Source organism: Myxocyprinus asiaticus, chromosome 45, assembly GCF_019703515.2.
Source record: "Myxocyprinus asiaticus isolate MX2 ecotype Aquarium Trade chromosome 45, UBuf_Myxa_2, whole genome shotgun sequence".
NCBI classification, from domain to species: Eukaryota; Metazoa; Chordata; class Actinopteri; order Cypriniformes; family Catostomidae; genus Myxocyprinus; species Myxocyprinus asiaticus.
Window position 1 is genome coordinate 30,727,181 of NC_059388.1, and position 15,006 is coordinate 30,742,186.

General features: G+C 38.4%; 1 protein-coding gene and 1 long non-coding RNA gene across 33 annotated transcripts in view; one reads left to right on the forward strand and one right to left on the reverse strand.

Moving 5' to 3' along the window:
- LOC127435457 (uncharacterized) overlaps window positions 1-5,846 on the forward strand; it is an 80,931-nt gene extending 75,085 nt beyond the window's left edge. For 6 of the 15 annotated variants that reach the window (XR_007896213.1, XR_007896218.1, XR_007896214.1 and 3 more), the window contains 4 exons: window positions 2,951-3,582; window positions 3,866-3,981; window positions 4,584-4,821; window positions 5,011-5,846. This is a non-coding gene — a long non-coding RNA (uncharacterized LOC127435457). The remainder of the gene's footprint in view (window positions 1-2,950; window positions 3,583-3,865; window positions 3,982-4,583; window positions 4,822-5,010) is intronic. The other 9 variants (XR_007896227.1, XR_007896216.1, XR_007896226.1 and 6 more) reach the window with 8 other exon arrangements.
- Window positions 1-12,568, reverse strand: part of LOC127435448 (B-cell receptor CD22-like) — a 106,793-nt gene extending 94,225 nt beyond the window's left edge. For 3 of the 18 annotated variants that reach the window (XM_051688938.1, XM_051688939.1, XM_051688936.1), the window contains exons 1-5: window positions 12,251-12,552; window positions 11,807-11,870; window positions 11,195-11,556; window positions 10,499-10,825; window positions 9,855-10,115 (exon numbers count right to left, since the gene is read on the reverse strand). In XM_051688938.1, coding sequence (XP_051544898.1) covers window positions 9,855-10,115; window positions 10,499-10,825; window positions 11,195-11,426 — 820 coding nt within the window. In that variant the 5' untranslated portion in view covers window positions 11,427-11,556; window positions 11,807-11,870; window positions 12,251-12,552. Of the gene's footprint in view, window positions 1-9,854; window positions 10,116-10,498; window positions 10,826-11,194; window positions 11,557-11,806; window positions 11,871-12,250 lie in introns of all 18 variants that reach the window. The other 15 variants (XM_051688941.1, XM_051688940.1, XM_051688944.1 and 12 more) reach the window with 11 other exon arrangements.
- Between the last annotated feature and the right edge of the window lie 2,438 nt (window positions 12,569-15,006).

A 15,006-nucleotide genomic window follows, 5' to 3' on the forward strand; every position in this document is an offset into this window, starting at 1 on the left:
AGTGAGATTTGATGTTCTTTTGCAGTGTTTTTAGTGCTATTTGTTAACCCTTTAAGCTCTGAAGGTGTTTTTAAAGATTTCCTGTTTCAGTGGCATTCCCAAAATTAAAGACTTATAACTCAAAAATCAAAAAACAAGGAGGGTCAAGGGTTTAGTATCATTGTAAAGAAAACTTTTTACATTTTTTAATTATGTAGATTATGAGGGGGCCTGAGTAGCTCAGTGGTAAAATACTCTGGCTACCACCTCTGGAGTTCACTAGCTTGCTAGTTCAAATCCCAGGGCATGCTGAGTGACTCCAGCCAGGTCTCTAAGCAACCAAACTGTCCTGGTTGCTAGGAAGGGTAGAGTCACATGGGGTTAACTCCTCGTGGTCACTATAATGTGGTTTGTTCTCAGTGGGGCACATGGTGTGTTGAGCACGAATGCTGCGGTGGATGGTGTGAAGTCTCCACACATGCTATGTCTCTGTGTCAACACACTCAACAAGCTATGTGATAAGATGTGCAGGTTGACAGTCTCAGAGGCAGCTGGGATTCATCCTCTGCCACCTGGATTGAGGCAAATCACTACACAACCACGAGGACTTAAAAGCACACTGGGAATTGGGCATTCCAAATTGGGTGAAAAAGGAAAAAAAAAAAATGAAAAAAATTATATAGATTATGATACATTCTGAGTCTGAAAAATAAAATAAATTGAGCCAAAAATTTACTTTTTTACTTATTTTTCTGATTTGACATTATAAATCTCTGGGTGTAAATAATGTGGCTCCAAAAAACATTTTTTTTTTTTTTTTTTTTTCCAATCATGTCAACTGTATCTGAGAAATTTTGTGTTTATATGACAAAGCAATCAAAAGTTATAGCTTTACAAATATAAATTATCATAGTGTCCAAAATCCTCTCCAAATAAATAAAACATAATGCATGAACATTACATTTATATAACACTTTTCTGACACTACACTCAAAGCACTTTACACAGTGAACAGGGGACTCTCCTCAAACACCACCAGTGTGCAGCATCCACCTGGATGATGCAACAGCACACTCACCAGCTATTGGTGGAGAGGAGAGAGAGTAGAGTTATAGACCCAGTTAATGGATGGGGATTATTAGGAGGCCATGATTGAGAAGGGCCAATGGGGGGAATTTGGCCAGGACACTGGGCTGAGAGAACACGATTCACTTCTCACGAGAGACTCAGCGGGATTTACCTCTCTGCTGAAAGCTGATGATAATGAAAATAAGAATTTAAATTCATTTAAACTGTGCACAAGACATTGTTTTAAAAAATATATAAAACATATAAAAGAATTAAAATGCATTTACACTGCTCAAGAGATCAACATGAAATCATGAAGACTTAAAACACATGATTTACACAGAACAAGGGATAACTGTAAAATTATCAAGTAATTAAAGACATTTACACAACAAGAAGAAACAGCAGCTGCTACGAGAGCTCAAGAGGACTGCTGCACACTAATTCTTAATGTGATAAAAAATATATATAAAACAGCTGGCAAATCAATGCGTAAGTGAATTCATGTACGCCCACAACAAGAACACACAGGCTTATTCATTTTAAAAGATGACATTTATTTCAAATATAAAAGTTTTTATATTTCTTTGAACTGAAAACTTTATATATCATTCAAAACTATTACAAATAAATACAGGCTACTATTGATTACAAAACTATAGATGAATATTCTCCCTGAGTTTATTTTCCTTTTTCAACATCTATCATTTATATCAAAAAAGTGTTTTTACTACTTTGTTAATATATATGGGATAACAGGAAACCTTAAAAAGTCTTACAGTTCATAAGTTGTTAAAAAGGCTCGGAGGACTAGAATTCCCAAATTTAATAAATGATTATAAAGCTGCCCAAATTCAACCTTTATTGAGCTGGATGAACGAAGAATGTAAAGTGAAATGGAGGAAGATGGAAGTTTATCAAATGGGGGAATCTATTAGTATATCCCTTTTCTTACCCAAATAAAGCAACACATTTAAATCAATAGATCATATTTGTATTAATAGTACTTTTAGAAAAATAGTAATATTAAGAAAGATATAGTTAAATTACAAGAAATTGCTGATTTCACGCCCAATAGAATAGATAATACATTGAAGTTTTGGGCAGATAGAGGTCTGAAAATATATCAGCAACTGTTCACTGATAAAGGAATGGATAACTTTTCAAACCTAGCAAAAATATATGAGCATCCAAATTCACGTTTAATTAATTATTTAATACGATAAGCAATCTATCTACAGGAATCTGCAGTTGGGTGTAAGTGTGTTTATTTCATTGTTTTACTTTGTTGAAGAGTGGTATTCATTGCTAGACTTGTGCAGTTTGTTTACTGTCTTGAACCCGCGTCGCTTATACGAAGGTTGGTGTGTGTGTGTGTGTGTGTGTGTGCTATATTGTTTTTGACTTGTCCCAGGTTACTCACTGCTAGATTTAGCGTTGATTGGCCAGTGTGTGTGTAAACTATCGTGGTTTTTAGTGTTTATAAACAGTGCTTCACTTGTTTTAGAGTATTATTTATTGCTAAAGTGCAGCATAATTTATTTGCGGAGCACGGAAGTCGCACTTGTCACCTCGCGCGACCCTTAGTTTCGGCTGACCACGTGACTAGCTTTGTTGTGCTAAGTAGCATTAAGGCGTGTCCTGCCTTTTTCATTGAACGGCTCATTATCATCACGTATATATTTGACTCGAATGCTGACGCGGAAGCCCTCGTGTAAAGCCCTACTTGTGTAAAGACCAGCGAGTCTACCTGTGCGAGTCCACCGAGCAAGGACACCGACAAGGCGCCACTCACCATAGCACTTAAGTATCTTGTTATTGTATCTCTTTTCCTTCTATATACTAACATGTCTACTTCACGAATAACACATGCCTTCAGGCACATCCCTGTTATCTGTTACAGACCGTTTACACGATATCGATGCAAGACCAAATGCAACCCACACAACCTACGGCCACTTTGCACTTCAGCACCTGCTCCGCTCTCTTTCTCAGTGGGACTCTGGAACTGCCAGTCAGCTGTGAACAAAGCTGACTTCATTCCAGCCTTTGCCACGCAGTCCACCCTCAGCATCCTGGCACTGACAGAAACATGGATACGTCCAGAGGATACAGCAACACCTGCTGCTCTCTCCAACAACTTCTCCTTCTCTCACACCCCTCGACGCACCGGTAGGGGTGGGGGAACAGGTTTGCTCATTCATAACAACTGGACTTTTTCACCACACTCTTCACTATGTAACAATACTAGTTTTGAATTCCATGCTAGTACTACAATGCAACCCACAAAAATCCATGTTGTTGTCATCTATCGCCCTCCAGGTCAGCTGACAAACTTTCATGAGGAGATGGATGTCCTGCTGTCCTCCTTGCCGGAGGATGGTAGGCCACTTGTGGTTCTTGGTGATTTCAACATACACCAAGACAAGCCCCAGGCCACTGAATTGAATACTCTCCTGGCCTCATTTGACTTGGAAAAACTACACACCACAGCAACTCACAGATCGGGCAACCAGCTGGACCTAATCTTTACACGTAACTGTACTAACTCAAATATTCTTGTTACTCCTTTACATGTCTCTGATCACTACTTTGTTCAATTCAACATGACCCTCCCATCTACATTAAAACAGACTCCACCACTGGTTTCCTTTCACCGTAACCTCCGTTCCCTCTCACCCTCTCGCCTTTCCACTGCTGTCTCTACATCTCTTCCTACACAAAATATATTTACCACGCTTAATGTAAACACTGCCACAGACACACTAAGCTCTACTTTAACAACCTGTCTAGACAACATCTGTCCTATCTCCACTAGCCCAGCACGTGCTACACCACCCAGCCCCTGGCTGTCTGACGTCCTTCGTGAACATCGGACTGACCTCAGGGCAGCTGAGAGGAGATGGTGGAAATCTAAAGATCCAGCAGATCTAGGTAAATATCAGTCCCTGCTTGCAACTTTTTCAGATAATGTCAAATCTGCAAAAACCTCCTATTACCAGAACAAGATCAACAGGACCACAGATACTCCCAGCTTGTTTAGAACATTCAACACACTTCTCTGCCCTCCCCCTCCACCGCCTGACACATCACTGACAGCAGATGTCTTCGCCACATTTTTTACTAATAAGGTTGCAGCCATCAGCAATACATTCTCAGCACCACACCTTGTCAAACACCTGTCTCCTGTATGCAACTCTTCTGTCTCCATGTTCTCTCCTCTGATTGACACTGAGGTCTCTAAACTCCTCCTCTCCAACCACCCCACCACCTGTTCCCTTGACCCCATTCCTTCCCACCTTCTCCGGGCCATTTCTCCGTCCATCCTACCTGCACTCACACACATAATTAACACATCTCTACTTACAGGCACTTTTCCCACTACATTTAAGCAGGCTCGAGTAACCCCGCTGCTGAAGAAACCCGCACTTAATCCCACACAAATAGAACACTACAGACCAGTCTCTCTCATACCATTCATGGCAAAAACACTTGAAAGGGCAGTTTTCAATCAAATCTCTGCCTATCTCTCACAGAACAAGCTGCTGGATGACAATCAGTCAGGCTTTAAAAGTGGACACTCCACCGAGACCGCCCTGCTGTCTGTCACCGAGTCGCTGAGACGGGCGAAAGCTGAATCCAGATCATCAGTCCTGATTCTGCTGGACCTTTCTGCAGCCTTTGACACAGTCAACCATCAGATATTACTCTCTACCCTTTCCTCGCTGGGCATCACAGGAACTGTGCTTGACTGGTTTAATTCCTATCTCTCAGGTAGGTCCTTCAAGGTAGCCTGGAGAGGTGAGGTATCCAAGCCAAATCAGCTACTTACTGGGGTACCTCAGGGATCAGTGCTTGGGCCTCTTCTCTATATACACAACATCACTGGGACCCATCATTCAAGCACATGGTTTCTCTTACCACTGTTACGCTGATGACACGCAACTCTACTTGTCTTTCCAGCCCAACGACACCACAGTGACTGCTCGAATTTCTGCCTGCCTGGCGGACATCGCGGCCTGGATGAAGGAGCACCACCTGCAACTCAACCCAGCCAAGACTGAACTCCTTGTCTTTCCAACCAACCCTGATGTTGAACACAACATCACCGCGCAGCTGGGTGCAACTACAGTAACGCCTTCCAAATCGGTCAGAAATCTAGGGGTAAGCATCGACAACAGACTAAATTTCACAGACCACATCTCAAAGACCGCAAGATCATGTAGATTTACACTCTACAATATCAGGAAGATAAGACCCTTCCTCTCTGAACATGCCACACAACTGCTTGTCCAGTCACTTGTCATAACTAGACTGGACTACTGTAACACTCTCATTGCAGGCCTCCCTGCATGTGCAACTAGACCCCTCCAAGTGATCCAGAATGCAGCAGCACGTCTGGTCTTTAATGAACCAAAGAGAGCACATGTTACACCACTCCTTGTCTCTCTCCACAGGCTACTGGTTGATGCACGTATAAACTTCAAGGCTCTGATGCTGGCATACAGAACAGTTACTGGGTCTGCACCAGCATACCTAAAATCATTTATGCAGAGCTACGCGCCCACTAGAAGTCTGCGGTCGGCTAAGGAACGTCGCCTTGTTGTACCAACACAAAGAGGCACCAAAACACTTTCCCGGACTTTCAGCTTCACCACACCACGTTGGTGGAACGACCTTCCCAACTCCATCCGTGAAGCTGACTCACTCTCTGTCTTCAAAAAACGACTAAAAACACATCTTTTCCATGAGCACTTAACCAGTCATTAAAAAAAAAAAAAAAAAAAAAAAAAAAAAAACTTTATTCAATTTTGAATACTATTATGATGCTAGTGATACTTTGTAATACAGCACTTTTCATACCACTGTCTCCTAAGATGATTCGCTTATGTTTTCCTCTCTTGTAAGTCGCTTTGGATAAAAGCATCTGCCAAATGAATAAATGTAAATGTAAATGTATTTACAGGTAAGAAGATATTTATTAACAGAAGTTAAAGAAATAAAAAAGGAAATACATCCATTAATAAATTATATAACTGATACATACAATAAAACTAATCCAATAAAATGTAATGAATTTTAAAGAGTGCACTAGAAAGAGATATACAGGACACTCTGAATAAAATTCTATGTAGGTGGGAGGATGAATTAAAAATAAAAATTAATCCGCAAGACTGACAAGAAATATCATATATTCCACACTACTCAATCCAGTGTTTGGAGGGAATCTGCTTGGAAGATACAAATGAGATGTTTTATAATGCCTGTTATTCAAAGTAAATACAATAGCTGGTAAATTGTGGAGAAAATCAGTCAAATTACAGTCATTACAGTCAAATACTATATGAGTGCTCTAAACTTATAGAAATGAAGTGATTAGACAGGTTAATTTAATATTTAACTGCACAATAGAAATACACTATATTGCCAAAAGTATTCGCTCACCCATCCAAATAATTAAATTCAGGTGTTCCAATCACTTCCATGGCCACAGGTGTATAAAATGAAGCACCTAGGCATGCAGACTGCTTCTACAAACATTTGTGAAAGAATGGGCCGCTCTCAGGAGCTCAGTGAATTCCAGCGTGGTACTGTGATAGGATGCCACCTGTGCAACAAGTCCAGTCGTGAAATTTCCTCGCTACTAAATATTCCACAGTCAACTCTCAGTGGTATTATAACAAAGTGGAAGCGATTGGGAATGACAGCAACTCAGCCACGAAGTGGTAGGCCACGTAAAACGACAGAGCGGAGTCAGCGGATGCTGAGGCGCATAGTGCGCAGAGGTCGCCAACTTTCTGCAGAGTCAATCGCTACAGACCTCCAAAGTTCATGTGGCCTTCAGATTAGCTCAAGAACAGTGCGTAGAGAGCTTCATGGAATGGGTTTCCATGGCCGAGCAGCTGCATCCAAGCCATACATCACCAAGTGCAATGCAAAGCGTCGGATGCAGTGGTGTAAAGCACGCCGCCACTGGACTCTAGAGCAGTGGAGACGTGTTCTCTGGAGTGACGAATCACGCTTCTCCATCTGGAAATCTGATGGACGAGTCTAGGTTTGGCGGTTGCCAGGAGAACGGTACTTGTCTGACTGCATTGTGCCAACTGTGAAGTTTGGTGGAGGGGGATTATGGTGTGGGGTTGTTTTTCAGGAGCTGGGCTTGGCCCCTTAGTTCCAGTGAAAGGAACTCTGAATGCTTCAGCATACCAAGAGATTTTGGACAATTCCATGCTCCCAACTTTGTGGGAACAGTTTGGGGATGGCCCCTTCCTGTTCCAACATGACTGTGCACCAGTGCACAAAGCAAGGTCCATAAAGACATGGATGAGCGAGTTTGGTGTGGAAGAACTTGACTGGCCTGCACAGAGTCCTGACCTCAACCCGATAGAGCACCTTTGGGATGAATTAGAGCGAAGACTGCGAGCCAGGCCTTCTCGTCCAACATCAGTGTCTGACCTCACAAACGCGCTTCTGGAAGAATGGTCAAAAATTCCCATAAACACACTCCTAAACCTTGTGGAAAGCCTTCCCAGAAGAGTTGAAGCTGTTATAGCTGCAAAGGGTGGGCCAACGTCATATTAATCCCTATGGATTAAGAACGGGATGTCACTTAATTTCATATGCGTCTAAAGGCAGATGAGCGAATACTTTTGGCAATATAGTGTATATCAAGAAAACCTTATTTTGGGTAAAATGCCATTGTCCTTAAGAAATAAAACTGAACAAAATATATTTAGGGTAATCAGAATAGCAGCTTTGAAACAGATTACAAAAAAATGGCTTAAACCAGAACCCCCCACAATTTCAAAGATGGAGAGAAATGATTTTGGAAATATACCAAATGTAGAAAATAACATTTATAATTAATAATAAAAGCCTGGAATGTGAACATAAACGGGATTTGCTTAAAAATATTATACATTAATTTAGACTGTTTCCTTCAGATTCTTGATTTTTGAACAAAATTAGTTAAAATATGAGGTATGATGTCCTATCTCATTTAATATTAAAAAAAAAAGGTGATGCCTTAACTTTCTTTCCACTTTATTTGAAATAAAATATAACATGTAAATGAATGAATTACACATGTTATTTATAGAATATGTTGTGAATGGTTATTTGATATGGTTATTCAAAATAACATTGTGGGGTTTTTATTTTTTATTTCTCTTTCTTGATGTACAATTTGTACATTGTCTTTAGTAAAAAAAATTATAAATAAAAAGCATAAAAGGGCTACTATTGATTAATTAAAAAGTGAGCACTTGGAATACTGTATGCAAAAAACTGGTATGCAATAATAAGATGTATTTGATCTTTTTATAAAAGACACATTTTGTGTACTGCTTATATTGCTTATTGCTTATATTATTATAACTTCAAGTAAAATACTGTGTGTTCATCTCCAGTCCATGAAAGAAAGAATGGCTTTGGGTGGCGTTCAGCCCTTTCCATAGCAATCTTGAGCTTTTAATATTTTAAAAACTATTATTTTTTGCAGGTATCTTATTAATCCATCTTACTGGCTGTTTTATAGATAGCCTAATATATTGTGTTTATATTTTCAAAGATATTTTTTGCTATGGCTAAAGAGGGTAAATGAAAAGCAATTAAATTTAAAATAAAATACAACACTCTACATTTAGATTCTCAAAGAAATAATTTATCATGAAGAGTCGATTTTGTGGATTTCTAAGATTTTATTTGTAAAGTGTGCTTTCAGAGACACGGGGGAGTGACTTGATTGCATCAGAGATGTCACTTTACTCACAGCTGATTGGTTCAGCATCTGTTAGTGATCTGCAATCCAGAAAGAAATCTGCTATGGAGCAGGTCAGCCGTGTAGTGTAAGTTACTATGGCGATGAACACCACTAAAAGCCGACCAACTTTCATGGTACCTAAAACCTGGGGTTGAGGCAAACTAATCTAAGACTTACCTGGCTAGCCACCGAAACCGGCTTCATGGTATAGGCCTCTGATGTTGTACATGTGAGATAGTTTCTATGGTGAGTCTTTGCTTCATATTTATTTAGTTTTCATTTAGTTTATTTGGTTTCAATGGCCGCTAGTGTTTTTGTTTGACTTTGAAAATAGTATTCAGATAAATGGTGTCTGGTCTCTAGATACTGGAGTTCCCCTTTTAATGTTGTTGTTGTTGTTGTTGTTGTTGTTGTTGTTTTGTTTAATAATAGTGTTTACTGTTCTGTCTCTTAAAAAGGTATTAACAGCATTGGTTCTTGAAAATAATGCTCTAGTCAAATTGATTTATAAACACATTTAAAAACAACAAATATTGATCAATGAGCTGCAAAAAGATATCCAACCAACATAATACATCAAAAGATACAAAAAACATGAAATGTAAAACAAACATTGAAACAACATATGACAGTTTACACCGACTCAAAAAGATTATTTTGGATACAGGTTATAAATGTATTAATTGTTGAGGAGGATTTAATGTCCAGTGGAATATTAATCCAACACCTCCATCCAGAGACAGATGTGATCACCTGTAAACTTTAATTGTGACCGGGACGTAGACAGAAATAACTGTTTGGAGGATTGATGGAGGCTGAAAAACAGAATGAACAAATGAAAAAGCAGAATGAAGTATGAAGATTCATAATGGTAGGCATTCCAGTTTAAATATATACTGTATAGGTTACAGCACTTATTTTAGATTCCATACGTAACTATAGAAATAATTAGTTTTGTAACATTTAATGGAGACTATATTATGAGAATCAATTAATTCTCATATCAGTAGCTGAAAATGAGCAAATATAAACTCTGAATACTCACACTGAATGTCCAGCAGTACAGATGAGTTTTGGGTGCCGTATTGATTCTGAGCTGTACAGTAGTATCGGCCACTGTGTGTCGGGTCGGTTTTAATGATGGTGAGATTTTGACCAGTCTGCAGGTGTTTCAGGTGTTCTTCAGTGTCTCTGTACCAGCTGTAGTTTACTGGGTTTCCATCACTGATGCAGGTCAGAGTCACTGAACGACCCTCCAACACAGAACCAGACGGATTTACAGTCACTGATGTGTTTTTAGGAGCATCTGAGGGAGAAACAACTAATTCAGTCTACAATATTATTTAAAGTAATATGATTTGTACTTGAACAAGGCAACATTTGTATTTCCAGAAGAAAACAACACTGACTGCAAGGCAGCAGAAGAACAGTGTTAAAGTTTTAGGTCAGTTTAGATGTGAGTGTTTGTTTCTGTGTAAATGTGACACTATTATAAGTTTGAAAAGAGTTTCCACATTAAGAGGTTCGGGCTGAATTAATTGTCCCAGTACTTATTTAGTTTTGTCTTTTGTCGAATCTCTCACTGACACATTGTCAGAATGTTTACTGTTTAATCGAGCTCGAGTTTAGAACAAACCCTAACCAGAATGTCTGAGGAATATCAGTACAGAACAAATATTCCTGTCTTACACTGAACATGTAGTGTACGGGACGCCTGTTCTGTTCTGGTCTGGTTCTTCAGCTGGTATTTTATAGTGCAGGTGAAACTGACTCCATGATGAAGATGAGTTATAGTGAAGTTCAGATCAGAGATGAGTTTCGTTTGGTCCTGATGTTGCTGTTCATTGAGGATGAGTGTGTTAGAGGAGGAGCTCCATGTGAGAGTTGGTGGATTAAAGGGGCAGTAGATGTTAGCAGAGCAGCGCAGAATCACAGAACCGTCCTCCATCACCTCCTGATGAACTTTGACCTCCATCTGATCATTATACAACTGCACTGTGGGTTTAGATGGAGACGCTGAAACACAAGTGAAATTATATCAATATTACATCCATTAATAAAACTGAATTGCTCTTATACAGGTTTAGATTCACTTTTCATTTCAAATCAAACTATATCAATAGTGTCATCCAGAATGATCTGAGCATTTTTGTGCAGAATACAATTACAGTAAGTTACTTTGCAGTAAATAATGTCTCCAAATTCAGCTTTTATGCTTCATTTAAATCTATAGTCATTAAATTGATTCATCAACATGATCAGTCCCTATGCCTGAACTTTATTGGATGTTATTAAACTCTTTTTAGAGCCACTGTTTAGTGCAATATAACACTACTGCATACAGTATACAGCCTGATATACTGTATATAACAATATGACACTCACCTGTGACACTAATTTGAACTTCTTTTTTATAGCTATATTTCAGATCATATCTGCCTTCAATTCTGAAGTAATATTCACCGCTGTTAGACAGACTGACATCATCAAAGCGGGTGGTGCAGTTTTTATCTGCTGGTTTGCCAAAAATTTCCCCTTTGAGATTTCCTGTACTGGGACTACTGGAGTCAAACGCTACATAATCTGAATAATAATAATATCCTTTTTTTTTATCCATATTCGTGTTGCATCAGTGAGGTAATATTGATAAGATTGGTCAATATCAAAAGTGCAGGGTATGAAAACACAGGATCCTTCTAGAGCTTCTATCCTCGCTGGCAGATTGATACTGAAGACACACAAAACATCTACAGAACACAAAACACAAACATATACAAAAATATGCATTAATAACATAAACTAAGATCAAACAGCTTACTGTAGCATAGTTCACACCCAGAATAGGTTTGATTTGAAAAGACTGGTATTACATAAACACATATTTATAATCTAAAACACAAAGAGATAAGTGTTAATTACTCTTTAAACTCCCACAAAGGTCAAATCATGTTTTTGAAACCAAATCATAAATTCAGCCAATAATAAGAATGAAACAACCTTTTATCAGACAACTAATGAGAATGAACTTCACAGCTGTTTCCATCCTTGATGTTTATTCAGCCTTAGAGTAGAAAATATAAATGAACAAACACACAGGTAATGTTTTTAGAATTACAGTTCAAGTGGAAATCGAAGCACAGTTATTTTCATGTCTCAGAAGTTCTTTCTACTGTGCATGAGTAATATATTAAATGGAGAATAAAGAACATTAGAAGACAAGAACTACATTTTGACTTACTATCAGGTAACCTGATTTAGGTTTCCCACCCCTTAAAGAAACTGAAACTTGGAATAACTGATTTATAGTATTTCTTATATCTTAGAATGATCAAGGACTTCCTTCCCTGTGTTCAGATGTTCAGATCTTCTAAGTGATGTACAAACATCTGAAAATATCAAATGTACCGAAGTAAATGTGTACTAACATATAAAATGACTTACCAGAGAAGACTGTTGAAAAATCAAATGAATCCTTATTAATTTCCTGCTAGTAAAGAGATCAAGTGCTCTACTGTAACACTGAAGATGTTTGAGTGTGAAAATGACAAACGTCTTCACTGATTATATTCACTACAACTTCCTCTTTTACTCAGAAATGGCAGAAATAGTTCAAGCTGTTAAGACCTCAAGACTGGAGGCAGAGCAAGGGCCCTGGGGCCAGTTTTCATTTAGATTGAATTATCTTTTAAAGCTGAGATCCACACAATCCATTTTTGTTTATTTGTTTAAGTCTCTTAATTACAATCAGATTAATTTAAACACACAGCACGGATGTGGTAAAGACACTGGTCAACTGCTCGCTGAACAGCCACTGTTCTTAAAGAGACAGTACTCTTTTAGCTTTTGTTATACATATCAATGTAAACTCAGTGTAAATACTTGTAAACAAATCATGCATACAAAAAAAACAAAAACAAGCATGTAACAAAATGTGTAAACATGCATATATTTGAAATATCAGTAAAAATATAATCTTTATTGTTCATTTTACTTTATCAAAATCAGCAAAGATTTCATATCAAAAAGACGAGTGCATCACAGTGTGAAGGTAGCCATTTCGGAAAATATATTACTAGGTCCTCTACTTCCAGAATAGCATGGAAACTTTCATCATGTTTTTCAGCAAAGTTTTAATCATGTTGATGATGTAGAGGCTCTAGAAAGTCATGTATATAAATATGATACAAGCGGTGTTATAGGGTTAAAGAGTGGCTTAAAAAATATCATTAGAAACAGGAAGGCAAAAGGGTCCTATAAGAGGACTGAGGGCCCTCATAGTCACAGGGGCCTATTGAGGGGACCTTGAATAAGCTATGGGGCCCAGATATTCAAGCTTATATTGAATATTTGTTTTCAAAGTTGATTGGTTGCGAGACCTTGTAGCCTAGGGTAGTCAAGGGCCCCTAAGCACTGGCCCCATTGGCCTGGTCCGTAATTCACCTATGACTGGAGGTGAACATTTGTGTATTTTTTTCAGTTTTTACATTTCTTTTCTAAATTATTTTGAGATGATAATTAAAATAAGAAAGGTGAGATTTTTAACTGAAAACCGTCAGCAGATATTTTCTTTCCCGAGATGATTAGCAAACAGGAAACACCACAGTAAAATGCTGCAGTGTTTGTATCCAGTGTGTGTTGTCTGTCTATACACTCAAAAATGTATTTTAAGATGTACGCATTTCAATTTCATTACAAAATTCCATCAAATTGATTTAAGTAATCTTTAATAAAAAATAAAAAATATAACTACATATTTTTAAGTTCTATTAATTACATTTTGTTAAACATTACACAATTCAATTTGATGGATTTTTGTTATGAAATTTAAATGCTTAAGTCTACCAAATTTCTGAATAACACTCTTTAATGAGTGCATATATGACTATTGACAAAATAATAAATGAAAGATGCCGTTTATGTGATGCCAGTGATTACAATAGTGAGATTTGATGTTCTTTTGCAGTGTTTTTAGTGCTATTTGTTAACCCTTTAAGCTCTGAAGGTGTTTTTAAAGATTTCCTGTTTCAGTGGCATTCCCAAAATTAAAGACTTATAACTCAAAAATCAAAAACAAGGAGAGTCAAGGGTTTAGTATCTATATGATATAGATTATGAGGGGGCCTGGGTAGCTACTCTGGCTACCACCTCTGGAGTTCACTAGCTTGCTAGTTCAAATCCCAGGGTGTGCTGAGTGACTCCAGCCAGGTCTTCTAAGCAACCAAACTGGCCTGGTTGCTAGGAAGGGTAGAGTCACATGGGGTTAACTCCTCGTGGTCACTATAATGTGGTTTGTTCTCAGTGGGGCACATGGTGTGTTGAGTGCGGATGCTGCGGTGGATGGTGTGAAGCCTCCACACATGCTATGTCTCTGTGTCAACACACTCAACAAGCTATGTGATAAGATGTGTAGGTTGACATGGATTGAGTCAAATCACTACACAACCACAAGGACTTAAAAGCACACTGAGAATTGGGCATTCCAAATAAATTATATAAATCTGAAAAATAAAATAAATTGAGCCAAAAATTTACTTTTTTTATTTTTCTGCTTTGACATTATACATCTCTGGGTGTAAATAATGTGGCTCCAAAAAACATTTTTTTTTTTCCCAATCATGTCAACTGTATCTGAGAAATTTTGTGTTGATATGACAAAGCAATCAAAAGTTATAGAATTACAAATATAAATTATCATAGTGTTCAAAAGCCTCTCCAAACAAATAAAACATAATGAATGAACATTACATTTATATAGCACTTTTCTGACACTACACTCAAAGCACTTTACACAGTGAACAGGGGACTCTCCTCAAACACCACCAGTGTGCAGCATCCATCTGGATGATGCAACAGCACACTCACCAGCTATTGGTGGAGAGGAGAGAGAGTAGAGTTATAGACCCAGTTAATGGATGGGGATTATTAGGAGGCCATGATTGAGAAGGGCCAATGGGGGGAATTTGGCCAGGACACCAGGGTTATACCCTTATTAATCACAAGAAGTGCTCTGGGATTTTTAATGACCACAGAGACCTCAGTTTAACATATCATCCAAAGAACAGTGCCACTTTACAGTATAGTATCCCAGTCACTATACTGGGGCATTTGGACCCACACAGACCACCCCCTGCTGGCCTTCCTAATACCCCTTCCAGCATCAACCTTAAGGAGGTCTCACATCCAGGTACTGGCCAGGC